This window comes from Pagrus major, chromosome 5, assembly GCF_040436345.1.
Source record: "Pagrus major chromosome 5, Pma_NU_1.0".
In the NCBI taxonomy this organism is placed as follows: Eukaryota; Metazoa; Chordata; class Actinopteri; order Spariformes; family Sparidae; genus Pagrus; species Pagrus major.
The window spans coordinates 13,682,670-13,710,563 of record NC_133219.1 but is presented as its reverse complement, the minus strand read 5'-3'; the positions used below and the strand labels follow the sequence as shown (position 1 = coordinate 13,710,563).

General features: G+C 41.9%; 2 protein-coding genes across 2 annotated transcripts; both read left to right on the top strand.

Moving 5' to 3' along the window:
- The first annotated feature begins 62 nt into the window (after positions 1 to 62).
- snrnp27 (small nuclear ribonucleoprotein 27 (U4/U6.U5)) lies at positions 63 to 4,151 on the top strand. The gene is made up of 6 exons (XM_073467233.1): positions 63 to 248; positions 1,627 to 1,759; positions 2,051 to 2,160; positions 2,301 to 2,380; positions 3,395 to 3,459; positions 3,825 to 4,151. The coding sequence occupies exons 1-6, from the start codon at positions 212 to 214 to the stop codon at positions 3,877 to 3,879; spliced, it is 480 nt and encodes a 159-aa protein (XP_073323334.1). The 5' UTR covers positions 63 to 211; the 3' UTR covers positions 3,880 to 4,151.
- A 955-nt stretch (positions 4,152 to 5,106) lies between these two features.
- mxd1 (MAX dimerization protein 1) lies at positions 5,107 to 23,046 on the top strand. Its single transcript, XM_073466358.1, has 6 exons — positions 5,107 to 5,950; positions 6,631 to 6,730; positions 13,494 to 13,523; positions 18,230 to 18,344; positions 18,552 to 18,708; positions 19,388 to 23,046. The coding sequence occupies exons 1-6, from the start codon at positions 5,884 to 5,886 to the stop codon at positions 19,582 to 19,584; spliced, it is 666 nt and encodes a 221-aa protein (XP_073322459.1). The 5' UTR covers positions 5,107 to 5,883; the 3' UTR covers positions 19,585 to 23,046.
- Positions 23,047 to 27,894: the final 4,848 nt, after the last annotated feature.

Here is a 27,894-nt window from a genome sequence, read left to right as displayed (position 1 = left end):
CGGATCGGCAGAGGGCGCTGCTCTGCAGAAAGGTCACCGGAAGCTCGCTTGTTGACCTCATGAGACAACAGAGGAGCCTGCCTTGAAGTAGCAGCCATTATCGCTAAAGAACCACAAACAACCTACTGTTTGTTAAAACTGCTAAGCTCATATTGTTTTCTACTTAGTACTGCATTGATCTACGAGGGTGATATTTGATCTTTTTCTGAAAATGGGCAGGAGCAGGAGTCGCACTCCTCCCAGACGAGGTAAGAAAGGAGATGTAAGTTAGCTAAATAAGCTAACGTTAACACAACGTAGCTGGATGTTCAGCTAGCCAAAAAAAACAAAACGGTTTTTTTCTTCTTTTACACTCGGAGAAAGCAAATATATAATGAGAAAATGTAAATGATACCTTTTCAACACTAACTTCATACTTTTAAATATGACTCACGGGGTATAACATTGTCATTTTTCTACAGGTTTATAATTTTTCCCAGTGGAGTGAATTAAGTACGTAACGTTAGCTTTGCTGTTTACATTAGGTAGATTACACGGTTTAAAACTCAGATGATATATAATTGATTTGTATTTCAATATCTGTGATTCGGTGTAGTCTGAGTATTGTAGGCCAACAGACTGATCTAGATCTTTCCATAGTTCACCGTGGGCTTGTTAATATCCTGTCATATCCGGCGGATTTTCTGTTTTGCTGTTTTTTTAACTGCGTCATTAAATATAGTTTAATATTCACCGTTGGGTTTATACCATCTGTCATATTTGTCTGGATGTGTGTGGAGATAAAACCTTTAACGTGTTTGGCCCCTGCACTTCGACCAAGTCTCTAAAGGCCAATAGTAAAATATCAGATATTCTTTACTACTCTTTTTCAATAGACATTGTTTGTGCATCCTATTTGAGACAGCAAGTACTGATTGATATCTTATCTTGGGTTTGTCTGACATCAAAGACTGATTGTTGTTGGTTAATTCTGCCAGTTATGCTGACATTAAGTGTCTACACGTTTGGCAGTTTTCAAAGAATTTGCTCTTCAGTGCTCAGCATGAACGCAACATTCGCAGCTTTCTCAACCACAATCTTGTGTTACAGGATACAGGTGAGGGTGACCTGTTCTTCGAAGAGACTTATCTGTCATGCAGAACCACAACTGCATGCTAATGTGTTCTCGCATACTCAGTGTGCCAAGTTTTACCTAAAGTGATCAAAAGTTTAATATTAAAGGAAATCTGTATTCACAGTGCTGTCATATCTGTAATTACATCAACAATAATAACTGTATACTTTAACAATGTATCAGCACTTTCAGAGCATATTTCATCACTATCCAAAACTTGATGTCAGTCACCAAGCTATACCTCAGTTGCCTTGTGGCATGCGTTTAAATTCAATATATCATAGTAAGTGAAAATGGTACTCACCACTAAAATAGGCATCACATGGTGCCACTGTCATTTATACATGTTGTATGAACATCAGGTATAGCAACAGACATGTAGAGAAGTTCAACAAAGTATTGAAGGAAACCTCCTTAATCCTCTTTATAGAGAAGAATGTTCAGGCGTGTGGCCAATTTAAAATCCCCAGTTTACTGCTTATGTCCTGATCTCATTTCCTCCTTTTGCGCAGAGAGAAGGCGTTCCCGCTCAAATTCACGGGAGCGCGAGCGAAGGCGAAGGGAGAGGGAACGCTCTCGTTCCCGTGATCGGGACAGAGACCGGCGGAGAAGCCGCTCACGCTCTCCTCACAGGAGGCGGTCAAGGTGAGAAACAGATTTTGGAACACTGGATAGTATTTCTCTTGCATCTCCTGACCTGCCTAACCCTATAATTACCCAAGGCAACCAAGTCAAGTACCCCTGTGCTATTTATAACGAAGTGTAATAGAAAAAGCATTGTGTTGTTTGCAATGCATTTATGGGACTCTTTCCCCTCAAGCTCAGTGATCTGCGTGATCTGATATGTACTATATTAACCACTCTAACTAGCATAAGTGTCTGCCTTCAGTAGTCGTGGTAACCCGTCCTGCAGCCATCTTTGTGTTCCCTCTGCAGGTCTCCGAGGCGTCACCGCTCCTCATCCCTCTCTCCTGTGAGACAAAAAGACCGACGTGACGATGACCGCAAAGATGCTAAGGAGAAAGCAAAGACCATTCAGATCTCAGGTATTAGATGTAAAAAAGAATCATGTATTCATAATATTCCTATTAATAAAAGAGGAACTTCAGAGTTTTCAGTGCTGATGACATTTCCGAGTGTAACATACATGTTTATGCCAAAATTCAACTCCACTATTTTTTGACAGAGGAGGACATGCAGGGCAAAACAGAAGAGGAAATTGAGATGATGAAACTGATGGGATTTGCTTCCTTTGACACCACCAAGGTGAGAGAACAAGGGTGACCTATTTTATACAGCCACAAGGAGGTGCAGTTTGTTACAAATATAGTTCATTGCATTCTGCAGTTAAACTGAGGATGGGCATACTGTTTGTTTGCATTAATTTCAGTGTGCCAGCTCAATGTACCAGTTTTTATAACCACTGTGAATGGCTAAAGTATCAGAGCAGCTAGGATTCACAGAGTAGGTAGCTCCTGATCACAGGATTCACACCTGTGTCATGATTTTTGTTTTTTATTTTTTTGAAGGTGAAGGTTGTGCCTCTATTGCAATAATTATTATCCATGAACAAAAAGAAAAGTGGAAAATGTACAAATCTAAATTTTGATTTACTTCACTGGACAACACGCATGCCCTCCATCGCCAACTTCACTCTAAATTTACGTCATATATGTAAGGACTTCACTGTAGAGCCGTTGCATATACAGTATATGCAACGGCTCTACAGTGAAGTCCTTCCAGCAGCTGTCCTTCCTACATGCTTTACATCAAATTGTCAGCAGCTGGAAGTGTTTGACTGTGAAGCAGCTGCAGGTATGTGATGTTAAGGAATATTGTGTGTTAGCCACTGAGCTGTAACGGCTGTGTTAATAGCAATTTTAGGCTAAATTTGTCTGCACTCTTTTTAGTGAATCACAACACATAAAGCAAGTTTGATACTGAGAATTTTGTCAATAGTTTTTTCTGTCAAATGTAATGTGAAAACTGCCATCATGGTTTAGTTTTCCAATAGTTAAACACACATTGTACAGTATTTCCTCCACCTACTTCAATCCTGATTCTCAGTTGTGTGTTTACTGAATTGATTTTAAAGGTTTTACACATGCTCATCTTTAAAATTATCATCATCAATTAGTTTTGTGAATAAAAGGGAACAATGGAAGCCAAGCTGAGCTCTGCATTTAATGTATTAGTAATATGTGGCTATAAGCTCAACTAACTTTAAGTGTAGTATGTGATGTTTCGTATGTTAGAAGCAGTAACCTTGTTTTCAAACAGGGTAGGAAAGCGGATGGAGCAGCCAATGCACATGCTGTCAATGTGACCATGAAGAGGAAATACAGGTATGACAACCACAAAGAAAACAAATGTCTCTGAATACATCAAGCTAGGTGTTGGTCGTGCAGCAGCACAGCAGTGCTGCACATAGCCGCAGAGCACTTTTCCAGATGCTTCATGAGACCTTGTTTTGTTACATGGTGATACTTTTGAAGTTATTATCTGAACCCCAGTAGCTGGTCACGTTACCGAGTTAAGACGTCAACTTTTCAGTCCCCTCAGCATCAACCACTGTTATTATAGCCAATCACCTCTGCAGGTGTTTCTATGCAGAGATCCCTGCTCTCCCATTGGTGCTCGATGATGTAATCTGCAAGTGTTGCGAGGGTAACAGTGATGTAATGTGTTTTTATATATTTATTTTTTTCAGGCAGTACATGAACAGAAAGGGGGGATTCAACAGGCCACTGGACTTCATCGCTTAAAAGTATCAACAATTATTTGGGCAAGTTTGCCTCCATTCTCCCGTCACAATAGTAGATGATGTTATGCTATGTTCTGTTATTTGAAACCTGTATTGTGTTAAGCAACAACTCTGTATATCTTTTTATAGGTGAACACATAAATGTAAATAGTATTGCTTGCAGTAAGCCACAGCTGAGTACTCAAAGGAGACCCACTGTGGACCTAATGCATGGAGCTCTGTGTTATTGAGGTGTGTGGGGTTTTGTCTGAAATAAAAGGATTTTAAAAATGATTGTTTGCAGTCCTGATTGTGAAGAATATATATTTAATGACAAATTTGATTCTTGCATCTGCCATGATATGTAGACATATTTTCTCATGCATATCTTAACACAGTGACATCTGCTATTTATAAGTTGATGAATATAATCATACTATTACCAAGGTCTCTGGTATTGCAGAGCAATACTAACCTTAACCTAAAATATTCTTGTGTAGCTTGACAGATTTTTATTGTCACCAATTTGGATCTAATTTGGTGTTCTCTGCAAATGTTTTGGTATTGACTTTTTTCATTCAAAGATTAAATTTAGTTCAAGACGAAGGATGTTTTACAGCCAATAAACTCTTTGCATGTTGTCGTCTGCGTAGGACCGGGGATTGTTCCTGCTTTAAAATGGACATCCGTGTCATTTTGAAGCAGGCTTTTACTGCTATCATGTTTCGGAAAAGGCAGTGGGCGTGCGCCTGCGCTGATGTATTTGTGAGAGTAGCAATGGACCAATAGTAAGAGAGCATGTGAATCTGGCCAATCACCTAACGAGAAATAAGACAACATCACGAAAGCCAATCATTGCCATACACCGCGAAACAGCATGGCAAAGAGGCGTGGCTTCTGTCAGAAGCGGGCGTTGTCGTTTTAGCTCGTGGGCACTGCGGCCAATCGCTTGCAAATTGATCAGAAATCAACCAATCACGGCGCACGACTGTGTAGCGCAGGAGCAGTTCATTGTGGCTCAAAACGGTGTGCCTGGGCCAATGCGAATTAGAACCAAAATGGCCGAACCAGGCTCTCAGTAGCAGGCAGTGCCCGCCCCTCTGGATAATTGACCCCTGAAACGCCCAATAGGAGCATGATTGATTATGTCCAGTGCCCAATCATATCGCAGCACACAGAAGCTTTGTGGTAAAGTACAGTAGTTAGCTGTCGTCCAGATCAACAAGCCACTATTTTGGAAGCAGTTTGACAAACACTCACTGTTCCTCAGTTGATGTCAGTCGCTATCTGTTTCCAGCGAGACGTGTCACGCGTGATCAGCGATAAACCAGCACAAAACTAGCCAGCCACATAGCTCCGAAGCGATCAGGTTGGATGACATCGTCGGCTTTTTAACTTTAAGACGGCTAGCTCGCCTTTTTATCCATTTGACACCAGACAGAAAGCCAACGTTGTTTTTTGATTGGCCGATTCTTAACAGTATACAACCAAGCTAGCAAGAAACTTTTCATCGTTATTTCATCAAGTTGTCACCAACGCTAGCTTCAGCCAACTTCATTTTTTTTTTTTGCCAAACAGAACACTTGGCTTTTTTTTATATATGTCAGGCAACCCTTCGTTTTGTTTTTGTCAACAAACCGCTGTTTTTCTTGAAGAAGTGCCGAGAAAACCAACGACATTTAGCAAACACTTAATAAAGAAGGCAGAGCAACCTTAGCCGTTGAAGAAGCGTCAGCCTCGACTAGCCAGCTAACACCAAACCCTTAACGTCACCTGAACCATTTGAACAATCATTAAGGAGCGGACTGATGTGGCTTTTAAACCCCAGTGGTGCTGCATTCACGACCTTTAACTTTTAAATAGCCCGTTTGATACACTGCAGGAGGAACTCTTTCAACGTTACCTCTCGCCTTTTTAAAAAAAATAACAAGTGACAGAGCAGCAGAGCCAGTGGGACCTGAAGCAGGTTGTGTACAGCCGAGGAATCCCTCACCGGATTGTTATATTATCAGTGTTATTGTTGAAAATGGCGGCGATCGGACTGGTGCAGATGTTGATCGAAGCAGCCGAGTACCTTGATCGCAGAGAACGAGGTAAAGTGTAATTGCATTGTTTTCTACGGTCTGTTGTTTTTCTGAGAAATTACAATGACACCCCCCTCCCTCCACAGACCACGCTAATTAATGCACATCTCATTTAAAATCGATATTAAATCCTGTTGCTGCCCTTTTATGGTTTATATAAAATAATCGTGCCATGCATTAAAGACAGAAACGTTATCGGATTTTGCACAGCACTTAAGCTGAACGCATCGCCCACTCAAAGTAGCTGCTAATCAATATTCTGACAATTTTTTTTTCTGTTCATGTGCTGCAAATGTGCAAAAACACACGTGCATTTGCCTTTCTTTTCTACTGAAAGAATGAATGCATATGTGGCAGATGCAGTCAGATGTGCAGGGAGACATTGTTTTCATGGAGGCCCCTCCTTTCCCTCTGTTGTGGTTTGCTAGTGGGGTTTATTCCAGTTCAAGATGACATCATTGTCCAGGCTGAGGGAAGAAAATACTGTATAAAGATACTGCATGAAATCCATTCATTGCACGCCTGCACTTCAGCGCATCACATTGCTACTGAATTCCACAAGCACCAAGATCAAGTGTGGCACATTGTGCAGTCATCCTATTCCTGGTTTGGCTGCTTTTCACTGTGGCTATATTTTGCATTGCCAGATATCTGGACATGTGACCACTATGTTGTTTATTCGCTTGCAGAAGCTGAACACGGTTATGCCTCCATGCCACCCTTCATCAGCAGCCGGGAGAGGGAAAGCTTGAAAAGGAAAAGCAAAAGCAAGAAAAACACAAGTAGCAGGTAAAAGCCAGAAAATGCGTACTGTGTCACTTTGCAGCTCTGCAACAACGTGCTCATAATATACCCACTTCAAGAGTGTTCCCTCTGAGTGCAGCAGGGTTAATCCATTGTTCCCTCGATTGTTTTTTTGAACAAATCATTCATAATTTTCCATTTGTGGTGACAGAATCATATATGAGAACATTTAACATCATTTTGTTTATCTTTTTTTTTCTCTTGGTGCCACATGTAGTAATACATATTTCAGAGAGAGTAATATGAAATGCAACTCACCACCCACTGAAATGGGTGGAGGTGTTGATGGGGGAGGGGTTTGAAAGGCTTTAAAGATGGCAGCCTTATCATTATTGAGATATTTATTGTATATGATCATGATGCTTAAAAAATACTGAGATTTTTTGCCATGAGACCAAGCTTTGAGGTCACTCTGAGTGAACTGACGCCAGTGCAAAAAAATTCCCGCTGATACAACCCTAACCGTTTGTTTTGGAGAAAATAATGCTGTGTAAGGTAGTAACCAAAAGAATGTGCTTTTAGAGCCTCTCCATCCAAAGCCAGGAGCAGTATAGTGTGACAGATAATCATGCATCAAAATCACAATGTGAAAACGTTGACACCTCTTGACCATAACCAGCTCTACACCTTAGGGTTAATTTGTCCCCGACTCTAGAGAAAAGCTCCTCTGATATTACACACTGTGGCAGCGTGTGTGTGTGAGAGTCTGTTGGGTTAAAGCCATGTTTTAACTTCCCCTTGTCCTGTGTTAAAGTGTGTGAGTGACAGCAGCAAAGATCAGTCTGGCTTAAAGCGAATGGCCACTCTGTAAGGCTAACTGGGTCAGTCAAGGTGACTGCAGAAGACATTTCAGTGAGGGGGGCTTGTCCTGACAGCTCAGGTCACCTGAGTGGAACCTACTGCACACACACATAGTGTACATTCAGAGTCTGTAACCTGAATTCAATGAATCAATCATATCAAGACAGATTTGTGTTGTCTCCACACCCCACAGATCAATGTGCACTCTGTGATTAGATTGCAGTTTGCAGTTTGTCCAGGAGGATATGGTCTGTACTTATGTGGTGAGTTAGGGTGTGAACAAGATGTACACTGATGAGGCGAGATTCTAGAGTTAGGACCAATTCGAATACGATATTGGGTGACAATACTGTATCAGTACAGTTCTGTGCGTTTTTTGTTTGTTAAAACTACTTAACCTACAGCTTTAGGATACAATTAAATTTAATGCATTTTTCTATATTTTTTAGCTCTTTTAATAGGAAGTGATCTGTGGCTTATTACAGCCTCATGTAATCTCACACATAATAACAACTACTGAGAAAAAAGAACTCTATTTATTATATATATTATATATTATATTATATTTATTACTATTTATTTACTTTCCTGTCTAATTTGCCATTTTATTTATTAATGTATTCATTTTTACATCTTCTGTATTAACTCCTGTATTACTACCATTTTCATTTATTTTTTCATTGAACCATTTATATATTTATTTATTTCTGATTTTGGCAGGTTCAGTCCTCCATAGCATTGATGGTGGAGACGATGAAATAGCTCCATGATCAAAGCTGACAGCAATGGTGGAACCATATTCTATATGACCAAAAATAAGTCGTGGACTGTATTTGCCTCCACCTGTCATTGTGCACATATGAACATGAAAGGCTCTGAGTGGAAACACCAGAAAACACCACCTAATTAGTGCAAAAAAGAGCTTCATGCTCAGCTGAGGTGGAAAAAGATGTCATGCCAGCAAAATAGATTTTTCAAATAAACTGGGACATTAGGGGAACGGATTCTTTAGTAGACACAACAATGGCATATTTGCTACCACTCACCGGTACGTGCCTCCTTTTCATCAGAAAAATTCAAAAAGGAAATGAAAACAAGGGGAAATAAAAAATAAAGAAACCCCCTGCAGGTTGTTAAGAGAGGCAACTTATTAATATATACATACTGCCATTTTAGGTGGGAAGCAGCCATGATGTAGCAGAGGTACAGAAGATAGGAGAGGCGGCACGGTCGTTATAATGCACTTCAACGCATTTAGATTAATTGCAGACTTGGGTTGAACCCACATCAGGTCGGCCATGAGGGCACACTAGTCCACAGTGCAACCTCCTCTGCCAGTCTGATGTGCGGAGATGATCACGAAGATCACTTAAGGTAAAACGTGTACAGATTTAAATATAGGCCTCTCCCCTCGTGTAACCCAGTGTATAGCTAGCTGACAGTATATAGCTGCGTATCTAAAGACACAAGGACCCTTTACATAGACAGCTGAGAATGCTGTCAATTGAATATGGACCATGCGTGTTATATTGAAGCGGAGCCCTATTTGCACCATCTACCTGTCAGTGTGTGGCCTGCAAAAAACATTATTTATTGTATTATTCGTTGATTTATTTAGTTTAATTTATCGTTTAGTTTAGTTTTTTCGGCAACAGTCGACTTGTGTAAAGTGCTGCAGGGATGACGTGTTTTTGGAGGCTAACGTGGAAGTTGGCATCACCCTGGTGCCCTCAACAAAAAGCCTATGGGATTTTACAATTTGGATTTTGGAATAAAATAAGCTCTGTGGCACACACAAGTTTATAATACTTTAAAATAACCTTTACGGATGAACAGCAATTTTTATTTTATTTTTGAAGCATAAATATGTGCATTATGTCTGTTGTCAGTCATCTTCCATCTTGCTCATGTACTAAAAAACCCAGGATGTGGAGTGCTGTAGGACCACGCAGCTCAGAACATGCCTCCACATGCTTAGCAGGCACTATATTTTTAGACGTGTAGTAAAGAAAATATGGAAGTAGCTTTGTGTAAGGCAGACCACTCGCTGCTGCTGCGGGTTTGTCCTTGTTTCTATACATGAAACCTTTTAGCGCACCGGCACTTACTTTGACCATTTATTGTAGTTTAACTACAAGGTTGCGTTAAGCTGCAGCAACTCCCTCATCAGCTATGTGCACTTTATCAGCTATTAGTCATTACTATTTAAGGGCAGCAGAGCCACACTTGTTATTCATAAGGGTTTCTGCTCAGCCCAGATGGGTTGGTATGGTCTGGTATGATGTTGGCTCTTGATCATTAATAGGCTGACCAGCGCTGTGATTAAAACCTGGGGGGAGGGTTGATTTCTGCCAGAGAATCATGAATTGATCAGACATGATAAGTTCTATTTTTGTTGCTCTTGACACTTGGTGAAATGTAGAGCAGGCAGCCATGAAGCCAATTCCAGCCTATATAAACAGGCTCCTCCAGTGTGTGTGTTGTTTTCCCCATGCCATTGATGTGTAAGTCGTGGGGGAGGGGAGCCACCCTTTTTCTGGCGTGTATGTGTGCATGTGTGTCAGTAGTAGTGACTCCCCCTCCCCCTCATCTCTCTCCCCCGCTTGTGTTCCCTCTCTTTCCTCACCTCCTCCATCCCTCTGTGTCTTCCTGCTCTGTTCCTCACTCTTGGCAGGCAGTGGAGAGCACCAGCTCCTCCATTACATAGATGGAGATTCCTCCCCCACCCTACACATTTGCGTGCGCACACACACACATTCACACACTGTGCATCTACAGTGCACTATGTAAATCATACAGTGATCTTGCCATCCTTGGTGAGCAGGCAAATGGAGTCCTTTCACGTTCTCCACCATGTGTTGTATTCAAGATAATGTGGTTGACCTCGTGAGGCAACAGCAAGGCTTCAGAAGTGAAAATACAAGTTAATGGTAGAGTACTGTAGAAAAACCTTGTTGTAGAGCGAGCTGAAGGAAAGGTGCGGTGGTGACTCATCTCACTACAATCAGTGCTCCAGTATACTTTCACACATGCACTGCCATCCTACCTTACCTGGACAAGCTGTATGTGTGAACACAAATGTCCAAATAAGTCGGGCCGGACATTAACTGGACTCTGCCGTATTAGCTCCCAAGTCCATGTAATGTCAGTGTGAGCCAATTTGTGAATAGAGAAGGCGAATGTCTGAAGAATTCACAGCAATGAGTGGAAGTTTCGATGACGTTGCATGGGCTGTAGCTGCTTTGTACTCTAAAACAGTCAATATTACTGCTGAGTCCTCCTCCTCTTTCTACATGCGTCATAGATGTGTGAAAGTACAACACTGTACAATGTCCGGGCCTGATTCCCCAAGCATTGTTCATGTGTAAAAACAGCTACTGCTTCTTAAAGGAAAAGTTCACCCAAAAATCAAAATTCAGTCATTATCTACTCATCTACAACAAAACATTTCCGGAGTTTGGGGCACCACAGTAGCTCAGTTGTTAGAGTGCGTGCCCTATGTACAGAGGCTTCGTCCTCACTGCAGCAGCCCAGGGTTTGAGTCCGACCTCTGGCCCTATGCTGCATGTCATCCCCCCTCTCTCTCATCCTGTTTCCTGTCATATCTCAAGCTTTCCTATCAAATAAAGCCATAAAAGGGCTAAGGAAATACTTTTACATTAAACATTTCCTGAGCTTCACAGCAAAAAAGCGTTGCAGCATTCTCCTAAACAACTGAAGTAGATGGGGACTTTAAAACGTAAAGAATACAACCCGGAAAAGAACCCAAAATGGTTTCACACAGCTTGTCCATCATAATCCAAGTCTCCAGAAGCCCCAGGATCCCAAATTGATTTGAAAATAAGTTATTTACACCCTCGACGTGCCGTCGAGCTTGTCCACCCACTTCAGACAAGTGGCGTGCTGACATTTATAGCTTAGAGGCTACAACAGGATGTAAACATCTTTTCAAATCAATTTGGGATCTGCACTGCATGTGGAGTTCTATGATTGAAACTTGGAAGCAACCATCCCATCACTGTCATTTTCAGTTGACATGCAAGAGTGATTGTAGCTGCCAGGAGGAGTTAACATTTTTCACAGTGAATAAAGAAAAATACAGATTTAATTTTACAAATTCTTACTTCTGTAAGTTAATTTCCAAAGATTCAGAGGTCTGGAACCAAGCTAACTTGGAGCCATCTGAAAAAGAAATGTGGTTTTCATACAAGCTCGGTCTAGTTTAGCTATTTTTCAGCATTATTCCTGTCATGACATGCACACAGCAAAATCTGACAATACAGTGACATCGCAAGAAATTGGACAGGACAAGAAATCCGAGTAGTAAAACATTTTATGCATATATGGAGGAAAAAAATTACGACAATTTTAAAATGATTAATCTCACAGTATCATTTGGATTGCTGGTGGCACAATTTGAAGCAGCGTTGATTCATCATTTAATAAATAAAAATGGGACATTATTAGCCATCTACTGTATCACTGCAGATAAGTATCGTCAGTATTTTCAGCCATTTTTGTGGACAGCTGGTAACCAGAGAGTTTCTTGTTGTGTTATAAAGGAAGTTTGTGAGATGGACTACTGAACGTGCCAGCTGGATCTCCTCTTTAGTACATGGAGAATTAGTTAGATATCGCCTCAGAATGTAATGATTATGTAATATTGTAGTAGAATAGTGATAGTGTAATATTATGTAATAATGTGTAGTGACCAAGGGTGATGCAGCCAATGTGCTCCATGTGTGATTGACCAGGGATCCAATGTCATGTGCAAACTGTAAAATATTTCACATCACTTAGTATAACTTATTTTTGAGCCGTTCCTTGTCGCGTCATGGGTGCGTTAGCTGGAGGGGAAGATGTTTATGGGGCTAGAGCAGAAGGTTGGAGGTGTCCCAGAGACTGAACACCAGCCCGAATAAGTGGGATCATTTCCCAGCGCTGTTATGTCACCAGCGGCTGTCTGCCCTGCACAGGAATGCACACTGGCTTGGGGAGGCCAAGTGAGATAGAGAGCACCCAACGCTGAAACAACATGATACCCTGCACCACACACACACACACACACACACACACACACACATATATACAGGCACGATAACCATTGCTGTTCAGAAGTTGCAACTGAGGATAGTGGTCGAGAGTATTTATGAGCTTAGTCTTTAAAGTATGTTGTCAAACATGGAGGTGAACGTGTGTGTCTCTGTGTGTGTGTGTGTATGTTTGTGAGAGATGGCCACGGCATGGTGAGAGTGTCAGGCCTAGCAGAGCTGAGGGTGCAGAGGCTATTTTGGGAGCTGTGGTGGGGGGATCAGGAGGTCAAGTGGAGGTAGATGAAAGTTCAGATGAAAGTTCAGGGGATCTTCTTCTTGTCACTCAGGGCAGGCCGGCACATTCCTTTCCAAAAACTCCACTTAACCCCATTTCTGTTTCGTCTGTGTGAGTGTGCTGCTGTAACACTGCATTGCAGGAGTCATTCTGGCCACGAGCACACCTCCATCTCTCAGTTTAACTTCAGCACGGTGTCTTCCCCCGCCCCCCACCTCTCTCAGCGCTACATGCACAGTGAATAACCAGGCAATATGAAGGGGCATAGTCCCGTCTACTTCTGCCACCGGCTTCTGTTTCTAGTTACTGTTACTATGTTTACCCCCGGCCTCTTCATCACAGATCTGAGTGCGGTCCTTTAAAAAAAGCACAAGTGTCCTCCGTAGAACAAGCCTCGGGCATCAGAATACCCAGCCTGTTCTTCTGATTTCCTAGAATCTCATTTTGTCAGCCGTTCTGACTGCTCATAAACTCCCACACAGCCTTTTCTCGCTCTCTCGCACTCCCCTGCAGTAAGGCCCTGGACTGCAATGATGGCACACAGAGAGGAAACCTTACCCTGTTTAATCAGTGGCTCTGTTATTATGTGCAGTTTCTCATATGTGTTTTATCTCCACAGGTCTACGCACAATGAAATGGAAAAGAACAGGTATGTCAAAAGGTCTTTGTGTGTGTGTGTGTGTGTGTGTCTGTGTGTGTCTGTGTTGCATGTTTGTGAATAGTTGCTCTTCCTCAATCCATTAAAATAGCAGCTCACATCACCCCTCTGTCACCATGAAAAGTGTAAATCAAGGGTTGTAGATTGAAAATATGTGGCTATACATCAGATCATCATCATATAGTATCAATAGTTAATAAGAATAGAAAAGTTTAAATGTCAAAACTTAGAAAAAGAAGATTTGAAAGGGAAAATGAATTATTAAGATACAGTTATCTTTAGTTGTTTTTTTTTTCCATATGTCCTCTTTTCATTTGGCCTTTGTTATTTTCAGTTTGGCTTTTAGTTGTATGTAATTATTCAGGTATTAATTTCAGATTTTCTCAAATTACACCAATTGTCTCGTTGCCATTACACAATATCAATTGTTTATTTCAATATCCAATTAGCTTTTTCAGTTTCCTTTTTGATTTCAAACATCTTGGCCTGGTTATCCTGAGTACTTCGGTAAAATATAGAAGTCTATTTGCCATTTTCCACTTTTGATTTCTTTAATTTTAAAATTGTTATTTTATTGATTCATATTTAATTTAAAAGACCTTTTAAAATTCAGCCTTATGAGTATAAAATTCCATCTTTGTGTTTACGTGGACAGTGTTTCTTGCGAGCTACCTTGGAAAGATGAATTAAAAAATACTCGCTTGATTTGTAAAAACAGATAATCATGTTATCTTCAGCTAAACTTAAGAGTACATTTTCAACTATAAATGAACCACACCAATAATAATACTGTTTTTCAATGCTTGAATAGGTCTGTGTTAATGAAACCATTGTTTTTTCACCCCCTTTGAACCTGATAACACAAATGTGGCATCATGGTTGTATCAGGTGACACAATGTGCCCTTTGGCATCTGAGAGCAGCATGTTTCAATAACTTAGACTGGGCTGTTTCAACACAACTTTATTGAGCTGGTTGATTTATGCTGCTCTGTTTTGCACTGTGTGAATCAATCAGTCCATTATTACTTTTCTTATTTGCTTTAGCAGCTAGCGAGGAAGTTGGTACCAAAAAACAAAACAATATCAGTGATGAAACCCAGCATAGGTCATTTGTGAGAGCACGGTGCTCAATGTGCATTTGAGGACAGATACAGTATGTACATTATATTAGAAACTGATTAAGTTAATTTTATCAATGCCAGCAGCATGGCTGTAGGGATGGCAATGACATTTGGCTCATCCGCCACAATGGTGCAGGCTAAAATAACTCTCAGAGGGATTTCCATGAAATTTAGTTCACACATTCATGGTCCGCAGAGGAAATCACTTTGGTGACTCACTGACTTTGCCTCAACCACCATCCTCAGGTCAACAGTTTAATTTGTCCAATACTTTTATATATAATAATACATTTTATGACCTAATGACATTCTGATCAGCACCAGCTGTTCTTTGTTAATTACTGATTAGCAAATGTTACCATGATGTCATGCTAAACTAAGTTGGTGAACATGGTAAACATTATACCTGCTTAACATCAGCATGTAAGTATAATGTAAGTTAACATGTGACATATGCTGCCAATCAGTGTGGGAGAGGGCAAGGGTTTCAAAGAGCTAATGCTAGTTTGGTACCACGCTACTGTGACTAAACGCATGGAAAAGCATTTTGAGGAAGAGACTTTGCTGGACTGACTTTCACACACAAAAGCTAACAGCGACATGTCAGCCTTAAAGTAAAGCGCATATCCCATAATTTTGCATTTTTTTCTTAATAATTAGCCAGTTAGTTACCGGTTAATGGATGCTCTGCTGTGCCCAAGCACAGTCTCTGCTAGCATGGCTGTAGTTTTGCCATAAAACACAATAGTATTACTTTTACTATAACATTTTTGGATAATATCACAGTTGTAGTACAACCAAACTAAAAAAAAAAAAAGCTGATGCTGTTTTTCAGCAGTTTCTCAGGCAGACACTGACCAGGCCAGAATAATCATTTTTATTTATTTATATATTATTTTGGTGCTGTCTGAGTCTCTGTCACTCTCAGGGCTTCCATCCTGCCTGTGCTAGTTGATCCAAACCAGCAGCTCAGTGGACAGCCTGAATAATATATGGCACTGAGGCCTGTGCCTGGGATTTAGCCCTCTGCATGTGTGTGCGTGTGTGTGTGTGTGGGACACCTCATGCCTGGCAGTAAGTCAAACTTATGACCAAGACCCATCTAAACGTATTAAACTTGAGAACATTCATAGCCTTTAGCCAGTTTCTCCCACCAGTGGCTTGATGATAGAAAGCCGTCACAGGCAGATAGTAAATCACTCACGGCGACCCACTGCTAGCAAAGCCAGAGGAGTGCAACGAGACCCATCCCCCCTCCTCCACATTCAAAGTCCTATTTTGTACAAGTCTCCTCCCCTTCTGTCTTTGCACGCAGAACCAAGAGCGTGCATGCGTGTGTGCATGTTTACATCCACGTAACACGACTCCAGACACTGCCACACCTTTTTTCTTTTGCATGCAAGTTCTGTTGGTGGTCAGAGGGCGAGAGTGAAGACAGTGGGATGATTAATTGCTGGTCAGTCAAAGTTCGGTCTGAGGAAACCATTTTGGGTTGCAGGGAAGATTTGGTGCAACCATACTGCACCCAAACAGATGCACTCAGCCCAGTTGGGATCACCAGAGGACAGTGGAAGTGCAAAATTAGGGCAGAGAAATGTAGGTTGTTGCCTTAGGCTGATGGCACACAAGCCTATAGCTCCACATACACACTCGCCTGTTGACACACTGCACTGGAGCCACACTGAACTAAAATAACCTGTTGCTGAAAAAGTGCTGTGCGTTGCAGCCACACCCACCGTGTTTTTCTGTCACTGAGACACCATGTGACCCCGAGGTTTTCCATGCGTCTGCTGCATATCAGTATTGTTTAACAAACATTAGCTAGCCCGAAGATCTCTTATTATGTCAGAACAACACAGGCAAGGGTATTTGCATGTTATGTAATGTCAGTGTGCATGCCCTTTGGACTGCATCAGCTGAGAACCAGGCACTCGGTTTCAGCTGCTGAATACTGCTTTGATTGTGCGTGCGTGGGGTTAACTTGCAGTGTGTGTCCGTGTGTTTTAAAAGGGCAAGGGGTGAAAATATATTTGCGTCCTCTGACCACAGTCGCTTTGAATAAGGTCTCTTCCGGCAGTGACGCTCGCATCAGGATTACCTGGAGCAGACAACATCACAAACAGCTCATACAGCAGGTCCTCAGCTGCCGAAAATCCATTTTTACACTCACTCTCAGGAAGTGTGTGACGTACACACGCCCACTCACTCAGGCGCACACCGGCATACAGACACGTACACACTCCACCGAGGCTGGAGATGGAGGTGTGTGTTGTGTAACAGCGGGGTCAAGTGGTCGCAAACACCCACCAGACCTCAGCAACTGCCAAGGCTGCCAGCCCAGAGCGGCTGAGAGGGGTGGCGGTGCTATAGGACAGGTGACATTCATAATGAGTGCAGATCTGAACATATGGCACATGTGATCTTTGGGTTTCAGCACATTTCTGTTCCCGTCTTGTCGAGGGAGGATTGGCTATAGCTGTAGATATACTGTCGCTCAAGGAAATATCCTGTGTAGCAACAGTATGTAATAATGTTACAATGACTTCCTGCGAGGTAAGGTACAGGGGAGAGTCTCATCACTTCATGGAGACCATACATGTGCAAATGATTTACTCACCACCTCCTAATATGAATGAGTAACTCCAGCATTTGTATCAAAAATCAGAACACAATAAGTGCAGTAGCTCATAGAGAAAATAGAAATACCTCATTGACATTTAAGTTTTTTTTTTTTTTTCGTCTCTCTTTTTTCCCGATGCTTTGGAGAAGGATCCTACTATGATCCCTTTTGGCTGATATTTGTTTTCTATATCTGTTGATCCGGAATACAATTAATGGAGGACTTGAATACTTCTTTGGTATAGCCCAAAATGTGTAGCAACTGATCGAAATATCAAAAGATAGAAAGATAGCATTAAATTCTTCCGCAGAAACACACTTCACTTATTCTTTGATCAGACCGTTGTTGATTGATGTGACAATTTTCTCAATTTTAAAGTGCATTTTATTTGGGCACCATTCAAGGTGCTTCATGTAAGAATCAGCCACCTGGCAAGTTCGTACTCCAAAGAAATAGGGGGTATCATATCATCAGGGTACCTGCTAACTGCAGCTGCCATTAGCTTGTTAGCTCAGTTAGCCTTGCAAAAAGCAGTCCCATCAGTCAGTGCTCACCTCCAGAGGCCTGGGCTAGCTGTACTATTTGACTGTCGCATCTTGAGGTACAAAGTGGTACTCGACAGGAAAGGACAGTGGTGGCTGGTTAGCATGTTTTTTTTTCCATTCAGAAGATGTCTCTTCAGCAAGTAAAATTCTTTCATTTTGCCCCTTTTATAGTCAAGAATCCCTTAAAAAATAAAATAAAATAACATAAAAAAATTAATGATTTGAAATGTCAGGGGGTTTTTGAGGGGAGCAAGTGGTCCTTGAGTTATTTATATATGGATTTCTTTTCCCAAGGCCGCACGTGAGCTGTGCTGCTCCACAAATCACATGCTTGTTTTGTGTGTCTGCCGTGGTAAAAAGCTGATCACGTTTGACAGTTTCTCTGTCTGTTTCTTCTCTTCTGTCTTCAGGCGGGCACATCTACGGCTGTGTTTAGAGCGCTTGAAATCCCTCGTTCCCTTAGGACCAGATGCTAACAGGCACACCACCCTCAGCCTGCTGATGAAGGCCAAAGATCATATCAAGGTGCGTGGATCTACATCTGTGTGATTGGTGTGCTCGTAGTGTGAAGAGGGCAATTTATTGAGTGCCGTGGTGAGTAAGTGTGTTATTATTTTGTGCTTGAGTGACTAGAGGGAACACACACACGCACACACACACGCACACACACACACACACACACACACACACAGAACACCATTTTTCAGTGTTTTTCTTCTTCCCACCCTGCAGAGGTTGGAGGAAAGCGATAGGAGAGCTCAGCACACCGTGGAGCAGCTACAGCGGGAGCAGAGACACCTGAGGAGGCGTCTGGAGCAGCTGGGGGTGGAGAGGACCCGCATGGACAGTACCGGCTCCACCCTGTCTGACAAGTCCGACTCTGATCAAGGTGAGCCTTCTCACAGGGTGATTTTTACAAGAAATTCAAAACAAGAAAGATTCAACATTGTGCACTGGATCTAGCTATCTTGTTTTAAGAGATAAGACTGCTGAGTAGTTATGTCTTCTGAGTTTTCATTATACTAAGCTATTTAAACTTTTTCTTTAAATGTAACCATGTACTAAACTATTTACTAAACTAAAACTTTGTCAAACCAATGAATACAGTTACTTATAAATAAGAAATCGGTGTCATTGACAGTGAATTGATATTAGCTACTGCAACTGAATGATTATGTTATGTCATTTAACCTTTCTTTTATTTTCTTGATTAATCGATTAGCTGTTTGGTCTATGAAATGTCAGAAAATGGTGAAAAACGTTGATCAGTGTTTCCCAAAGCCCAAGGTGATGTCTTGTTTTGTCCACAACCCAGAGACATTCAGTTTACTGTTCTAGAAGAGTAAGGAAACCATTCACATTTAAAAAGCTGGAATCGGAGACCTTCGACTTTTTTTTTTTTCCTAAAAAAATTACTCAACTGATTAATCGATTATCAAAATAGTTGCTTATTAAGTTGATGGTTGATAACTAATCGAATTATCGTTCTAGCTTTAATGGTAATTATGCAGCATACAATACTGAATTATCATTCAGCCCTGTAACAATCTTGTCTTTGTGTCTAACAGAGGACCTGGACGTGGATGTGGAGGGGACAGACTACCTGCTGGGTGACCTGGAGTGGAGCACCAGCAGCGTGAGCGACTCAGGGGACGAGCGAGGCAGCCTGCGCAGCAGCTGTAGCGACGAGGGCTACTCCAGCGCCAGCCTGCTGCGCCTGCAGGACACTCAGGAGATGGCCAAGCAGCTGGGCTGCAGCCTATAGACAGCACTGCTCACCGACCCAAATCCCGCCTCCGCCCCTTTAGCCAATCCCACCCAAACGTTGTATCACCACTACCTATTCCCTCTCAGACCTCACCCATTCCCCATCCCCATCCCTTGTCTCCCTCCCTCCCCACCAGGACCGACCAAGTCTGAGGCCTCTCCTCCAGCCGGGCTTCTGTGGACTTCCTGTCCCCACGGTGACTTCCATTCAGACTGCGACACCTCCGAGACAGGCGCCCACATCCTGCACATCATCAGCGGTCAGTCTCAAGGGTGTCGTCTGCTCTGCTCTGCACCAATCAAACGAGGAATCTAAAGACACTCCCACCCTCCGTCCATCCATCTGTTCGTCCATCAGTCCTTCCGACTGTCAGAAACACAACTTTCAGCCAGAGAATGTTACCACACAATATCCCACTGCCTCTTTTTCTATGCCTCAAGAGCCATGGGAAGCACTTATGAGATTTCACCCTTACTTCACACACACTTAAACACACATACACACACATACACACATACACACCTCCATCGCTCCAAGTTGTCCACTGAGACAGAGTCCTCCCAAAGGTGTGACACTGACATGATGTGGGGCTTTTTTTCTGCCCTGCTCACCAGTCAACCATCTGTGCATGGTGTTTTGCACTTATACTTGCTTTTATAAACAAAAATGCTGTCTCTTAAAAAAAAAAAAAAAAAAAGGCCCCCACTACAGCTGTTCCAGTAATGTCACCAGATGGAATGAGTGTTTGAAAACCACGTCAGTCATCTGCCCGTCGCAGAGTGTGTGGACTCTAAAGCAAACTTTAGTTTGGGGCTGACAGCAATACGTCCCTTAGTACCCAGGCTTGAGTGGGCAGGCTCGTAACTACCCTGTAATGTTCTGTCCACACCTGTCATTCAGAGGGAAAGTAACACACAAACACAGAAAAAAAAATTTGTGCAGCATGAGATTGTGAAGGGGCTGGGGGATATGGGAGGGTTTTTTTGGGGACGGGTGGGTTTGATGTTTTTTGCCTCTCTCTGACGACGGTGGCGTTTTTACAGCATCCTTTTATCATAATGTGTGTATGTCACGTCTGAGCCTGGTGACAACATGGGGTTAACTAGCAGGTTTGGAAACTTTGAACACCAGCCACCAGGCTGGTATATTTTGGCAGGTGCTGGTACATTTTTGTACACTTACGTCTTCACTGCCCTCGCCCCGTTCACCAGGTATTCATAGGAAGGGAAGAGCCGATCTACTGAGAGCAGTCTGCAGCACATTCCATTATGTAGAGAGGACAGAAAGGCAGGTGAGACTGAGAGCATTATTTTTTGCAAGTGGATGTTCCTGCCAATTATTTATGAAGGGGAGAGTTTTAGTTCGAGACGAGCCGAGTCACCCTGAAACAGAACGACTGGCTTTAACTTTTCAGTGGGAGCACACTGAGGGAAGAATCTCTCTCTGTGTTCTCATGTGAAAAACACTAAAATGTCAAAACCACAGATTTTCTCTCCTTTGCCTTGCCTTCATAGCTATTTATTGTTCCTGCAAAAATGTACACCTTTTAATGTAAATAGTTTACAGAAAGATCTCTATGTCTATCAACAAATGTATTTATTAGATATACTAAATATATAGAAGAATATATATAAATATATTTAATTAGTCATAGCCTATGTTCTTGTGAGGTTTATTGAGAGTTTCCTACGTGTAGTTTGTTTGCACAACCTAGTCAACCCATAGAATATTTAGAGTATTTAGAAATGTCTCTTGTGCCTCGAGGCTTTTGTGTCTGTTCAGAATTCGGCACGGTGCTCCTAGAAAATGAAATGTTTTCTTTGTGGTTGATCATTATTTTTAGCTGTTTTCAATGCCAGCTTGCCCTTTTTGACAGGGGAATAAAAGGACAAAAAAAAAAACAGAATAATTTCTAAAAATGTTAAGTAAAAAGTATAAAAGAGGAGAGGAGCCGGTGGTCAGGTTGAGGGTGTGCGATGATTCCTCTGGCAAATCTGTGTTTGCCTGTTGGCACCGTCTCCGTGCCTGGGAACCTCAAACAAAATGGCTGCTCCGCCTGTTGAGATTTCAGCCCTTTTTTGCGTTTTGTTCCAAATCATCACGGGCAGGGAGAGGATTGCAGCTTTTTCGAATGTAGATCTGTCCTCAACCCTGCAGCAGTGCCAAAGGAACCTCCCCGCTCCTGCATCCACCACTTGCAAATCTCCGTTAAAGCATGAAGATGAATCAGAAAAATAGATATTAGGATTGTTTAGTCTTTTGAGTGTGGAATGCTGCTTATTTTTTGTCAAATTGAAACCTTTTCAAACAGAGAGGAACTGTGTAGCCACGTTATAAAGGGGGGGACTAAATGGACAAATGTATTGAAAAGTTGTTGTGAGTGGGCAGGTGTGTTCACTGAAATGCCATCTGTTGGTGTGGGCATGTACAGTATGTGTGTGAGTGTGTGTGTGTTTATTTCGTCACTGTCTTCAGAGAGAAATTTTCAGGGTGGTTGAGGGTGGGTGGGTGGTTTAAAAACAAATTTGTAAGGCTATGTTTCTGTTCTGGTTTTCATTTGTTTACTAGTGAAATGCAAGTCCACTTGACAAAGACTTCATGCATTAACCCAAGCATTAATGTCTGTCCATGGGAGTTTCCTCCTTCTTCATCCATGGCCTGTTGTTCGTCTTCCGCCAATCGACACGTGTGTGAATGTATGTGTTTCCTGTGAGCATGACTCCCTCTTCCACATGCTGCGTTGGCATCCGTGGTGCAGGCGAGGCAGGGGTGTGTGGCGGAGCAGTGCGTGTGTGTCAGTGATGATCATATGCAACTATTGCCCCCCCTCCTCCTCCCTTTCCTCCCCTCTACAAAGACCCTGGTGCTCTCAGCATCTGCCTTAAGAAGCAGGTGTGGAATTTCTCAAAGAACAAAACTACAGTCAGACCAGTTGTTTAAGCTACAGGTTTCAGCATCGGGAAACTCGATGTTCATGTGTATATTTGGTTTTTGCACATTTTCTTTTCCATCCCTGCATACACAGAAGTGGCTAAAAATGCCTTAAAAAACAGAAACTACGTGTTAAGTACGAGCTAACAGAAGTATATGAAATGTATGAGTGTATACAATGTATCGGAAAGGCCATTCCTTTTCATTGTGACAGTCTCAGGTGTGGTGCTGTCATGCATTACACAATAAACACACAGACACACCGCGTCATCAATCTGTGAAACATCGTCGTCGCCTGCTGCCTTTCTCCTCAGAAAGGTCCAATGTCTGTTTATTGAACAGTAACTTAAAGTAGGGCGTTTTGTGCACTTACTTTTTCTGAATTGGAGAATTTGGACACCGTCTTCTAAAGAAATCACTTCAAATGTGGGGGGGAATAACCTTTGGAAATGAATTGTTGAGCAGCAGTTTATATTTGCCATTGATATTAAAGGAATAAAACATTTGAAACCCTTGTTTACCTACCTATCACCTTGTCTTCGTCTTTATTTTGTGGTGCAAGGCGTGACAGCCTGCGCAGTAATTATCTTCTAAGAACAAATGAAGGCTTTAAAAGAGGAACCCAACCCAGCAGTTTCTCATACAATGACTAATCTTCATGTAGAGGCTGAATAGACAGTAATGAGGAGGTTTTTGCACAACAGATGAAAGCGAGCCTCTATAGGGGCCTGATCCTCGCCAGCCCTCCAGTGTGTTTCAGAGTAATCTGCTGGCTAAATCCCAGGTTTGTATGATCACAGCCATCTGACTGCTGCTCAATAACCAACACACACAAAGCCATAGAAGGAGAAGAGGGGGTGGGGGGTGAGCATCTTGAAAAGCATCCTGCATCCCTTCTGGAGGTGTCTAGCTGCTGAGGGGGAGGGGAGCCACAGGAAAAGACTGTTTCTACATCATGGGCAGCCTGAAACGCCTTGTTAGCTCCATATTGTAACCTTACCTGAGGGCCGAGCTCCAATAGGTGAAATGTAGAAATACTGACATGCGCCTTGTCCATTCCAGATAAAGGGCTTGTCTTCTCCACTATTTGCATTTTCAACCAAGTGCACCACACACTGACATTTAGAGTCTCATTTAGTATCTTCAGCCTGTGGTAACCACAGACCTTATTTCAGGCATTTAAACAAAAACCAATTCAAAAACTCAAAAACTTTGAGACGAGGGAACTGGATGTGCAAAAATACGAGCTGATTTCTTGGTTTTAGGACTACAAACTACACCACGCTATAGACAATATTCACACGGCAGACATTTTCCTGTGACATTGTGCTCAAGGTGGGAAGCTCAAATGTCTTTTAGATTAATCAGCTATACCGTAAGTAATGCAGCAGTTCAACCTGGCTGTCAATATTTCGTAGGCTAACTAAGACTTAGCAGAAGAGTCTTTATCGATCACATACAATCATACAATGTTCAACAAAGTGAAACTGGTTCTCTGCATTCAACCTGTCTCGGAGGAGCAGTGGGCAGCCAACTTGCTCAAGGACACTGACCGGATTATAAACATGTTTCGATGGAAGGAAACCCACACAAGCTCAAGGAGAACCTGCAATCTCCCCACAGAGAGGAGAGGAGCCAAACCCCAGACAGGAAACAGTGTAACCCCTTCACCACCATGGTTCACCCTGTTTTAATGTTACAATAACTAGGTAAAGTTTGAACTTCCAAAGAGCTGGAGCCCCAGGCTCTAGGCCGCGAAAAATTACTGATGTATTTATATATAATATATGAACATATATTATTCATATATAATATGAATAATGAAGCTATTTTTTAGTATTTATTGACTTGTTCATAACACTGAGACATAAAGGAATGTTGGCGATGGATGCAAAATTTTAAAGGCAAAAACGGTTGATGAGCCAAACATGCTCATGAGCGACTGGTTTATTGAAGGCCTTTAACACACAACCGATAAGTATTAATGAATAGACGTGAGTAAAATGAGCAAATACTTCTATTTTTTAGAAATAAAGAAAAGTCATACTGTAACACTTCATTTTACCGCAAATTTCATGGTAAGTAGGTGGTGATTACTAAGTAACATATTACAACAATCATTACTTAATCATTTGTTGAAAATTACCCCAACATGATTTGATAATGATATTATGCTATTTTTCAGCAGTTAATAAATAACTGGTGATTTCTACATTTCCAGGAAACTTCTTCTGCAGGTCAGTAAATTGAAGGGCATTTTATAACCATTTACGTTTCCACCAATTCCTATCACTTCAGCAGATCAGTCCAACTTTGAAACAATTAAAAAAAAAGATTATAATTAGCCACCATATATTTCTAAATACCAACAAATACAACCTCATAATCAAGAACCAAGTGACTCATTTCCCACTTGAAGTTGTATTCCTTATTTGCCCGTTGACACCTAATAATACTGCCTTCACACAACTCAAGTTAAATATCACAATATGACTCTTTTTATATTTCTTGACAACTATACATTAGCAAAAAATGTATTATAGGAAAACTGACCTGCAGAAGTTGGGCAGAAACTATAGCTGGAAATTATTCTGCAACAACTCACTTTAGTTTAGCGGCCTGCTGAGGGGAAGTCAGACCGAAACTAGGTGGAAATGAAAATGACATGATCAGCAGTTTAGTTTACTGATGTTTACTGAAACTATATTAAGAATTGTTAGCTGCTTATTGGAAAATAGCATATTTTTATTAAATCGTAGGGCAATTTTTTAAATAAACTTTGATGTAATTTGAGGTAAACTAACCTGCAAAATGAAGTATTAGCAGGAACTTAAGTAGCCTAATATCCAGTTCAGATGCTCCATATCAATGGGTAGATAGTGGCCATGTGGGAACCCCAGTTGAAAGCTGAACTGTGTGACCTAGCTGTAGACAGTACAGTGACGAGGTCATGAGAATGAGTCCACTATGTGACTGGGGAGGTGCAGCAGGGTCAGGGCTGTCAGGGAAACACTTGAGGGAGGCTCAGCACAATGTGGATATGCCTGACTGTAGTATGTGTGCACACTCTGGATATTCTGGGATGACTTCCATTGTTATGATGACCCGATGTCCTTTTCTGCAGACTCAAGGCCACTGAGACTCGTCTTACAAAGGGAGTACAGTTTAACAGTTACTCTTTGTTTTTCTTTCTTTCTTTCTTTCTTCGGTCACATCCTACTGTAAAGCACTTAAAAAGTGTCCACCTAAAGACACACCTTACGTTTAATCTCCACATGAAACACGAGACAGCCACCGCAATGCAGCTCAGCCTGAGCCAAGCACAACACACTCCAGCTGAGTGTATTGACACAACCTACCTGCTGGTGTGTGTGTGTGTGTGTGTGTGTGTGTGTGTGTGTGTGTGTATAAAAACGGTATTGACAGAGTTGTGTAAGGGTGTTTGTTTGCGGGCGTGTGTCAGAGGCCCAGACCTACTGACCCACCTCTCCTCATCCCCGTTTGTCAGATTAGTCAAATCCAGCAGCTTATCCTGGTCCTGCACACCTACTTTGACCTTCGCCTCACAGGGTGGCCCGACAAATCATGCGCGTACACACTCACAAACAAACACACACATGCAAACTTGCATTTCAGCACGCAGGCACCTAATGTAGGGAACACACCTGCATGACTCACACACACACCAAAGCAACACAATCAGCAAATGACTTGTGCCATGGAAACACACAACAACAACGAGCCCTTGGGAGCAATTGAGTTAATACACAGCGATTCAATCACTATAGGTCATCAATGGAGAGCACATAATGACTCCCTCCACCCTTAAACCCTCACCAAACCAGTGACAGTCCTGTGATTAGAGGCTCTTCTTTAATTCAATCATTGTTTATCTCATGATCACCTGCAGACATTTTGGCATATCATAGCAGGAGACGCACAGGTTGGAGCCAATGACATGAATGATGACTGCACTCCCCTGAGGTTAGCAGGGTTTTGGTATTGTGCATGCAAGTAATACTTGAGTAAAAGATACAGTGCTAAAATATTACTTAAAAGTGAATGTCACCCATACAAATAGTACTTGAGTAAAAGTCTTAAAGTATCTGATGTTAAATGTACTTTAAAGCAACATTTTCTTCTAGCTTCAAACTCATTTTGATGGTACAGTTTCTTGTAATTGGGTGAATTGTGTCTCTATCTAACTTCAGTGAGAGGGTAGGATCACAGCTCTACATACATGTTTACTATACTAGTACAAAGCCCTGCTTTCTGCTGGCGCTGCTTGCTGCTTCTCCACACCAACAGAGAGCTGACGGTCATCTACTGCAGGTAATACACTGACTAGGGTTAAGTACCTCATACAACACACATAACAAATACAGAGTATGAGTCGATCAATGTCAAAACTGCCTGTTTTTACAGACAAGACACAGGCTCACCTCCTATATTTACAATGAAACTGAGAGTAAGAAATGCCAAACATGCCTTTATATTTTGTATTTGACTGATGTTTTTTCATAAAGGTGCAATATGTAAGACATTTTGTTGAAAAAATGTAAAATAATAACTGAAATTATCAACAGAATGTGAAGAAATAATAATCATTTTATGGCGCCACTCCTTTTCAGCATTCCCTGCTTGGTCCCCCGTCCTTGGCCTAAAACCTCCCCCTCCTGCTGGTCCGAAGCTCCCGTGCTAACAATAAAAACACTAACACTTCTCCAGTGCTACAAGCTCCCGCTAGCTGCACCGCTAACTGAGCTAATCACAGACGTTACAGTTATATCTGGACACAGTGTTAGAGGTGTAGCCCTGGTCATTCCTATGAAAGCTGCTCAGAAATAAAATTATTTAATCTTGCGGCTCTACTAGACTTTCCCAATTTTATTGGACTGAATGGCTCAACTTATGATAGTCAAACGAGTCATTTCATTGGGGTTGTGACGCTCCAAAAAAAATTATCCACTGTTTTACAGTCGCTTCCTTTACAATGTAAGCTTATGGGTAAAAGTGTTTTGGGGCCCCAGAACATCAGTGACGTTGTAATTACACGGTTTGGTCACTACAAAGCTTCAAAGCCTGGCTGCTTCCTGGGGGCTCGGAGCTGTATTGACACAACAGCAGTTAGCAGCAGTTAGTGGTTACTCTGGCGATATGCTGCCCCCTACTTGTTTGGAGTATGAATTCATACATACATATTGCACTTTTAAGTAAGACAACTTCCATCCAGCGTGAATGCATTGATCTGATCATCACTGGATTTCATCACCTGAATAGAAATCCTGCAGCAGGCAGACGGTTGGTTCCCTGTGTGATCATTTGTCAGTGCAGGACGTGGCTGAGTGACAACAGCCCTACCTGATCACCCTCCAT

Bases quoted from the DNA above. Each gene is read 5' to 3' on its own strand.
- snrnp27 (XM_073467233.1), top strand. From the start codon at position 212: ATGGGCAGGAGCAGGAGTCGCACTCCTCCCAGACGAG. The intron at 1,760-2,050 runs GTGAGAAACAGA...TTCCCTCTGCAG, and splicing joins CCTCACAGGAGGCGGTCAAG to GTCTCCGAGGCGTCACCGCT. The intron at 3,460-3,824 runs GTATGACAACCA...TATTTTTTTCAG, and splicing joins ACCATGAAGAGGAAATACAG to GCAGTACATGAACAGAAAGG.
- mxd1 (XM_073466358.1), top strand. From the start codon at position 5,884: ATGGCGGCGATCGGACTGGTGCAGATGTTGATCGAAGCAGCCGAGTAC. The intron at 6,731-13,493 runs GTAAAAGCCAGA...TTATCTCCACAG, and splicing joins AAGAAAAACACAAGTAGCAG to GTCTACGCACAATGAAATGG. The intron at 18,345-18,551 runs GTGCGTGGATCT...CCCACCCTGCAG, and splicing joins AGGCCAAAGATCATATCAAG to AGGTTGGAGGAAAGCGATAG.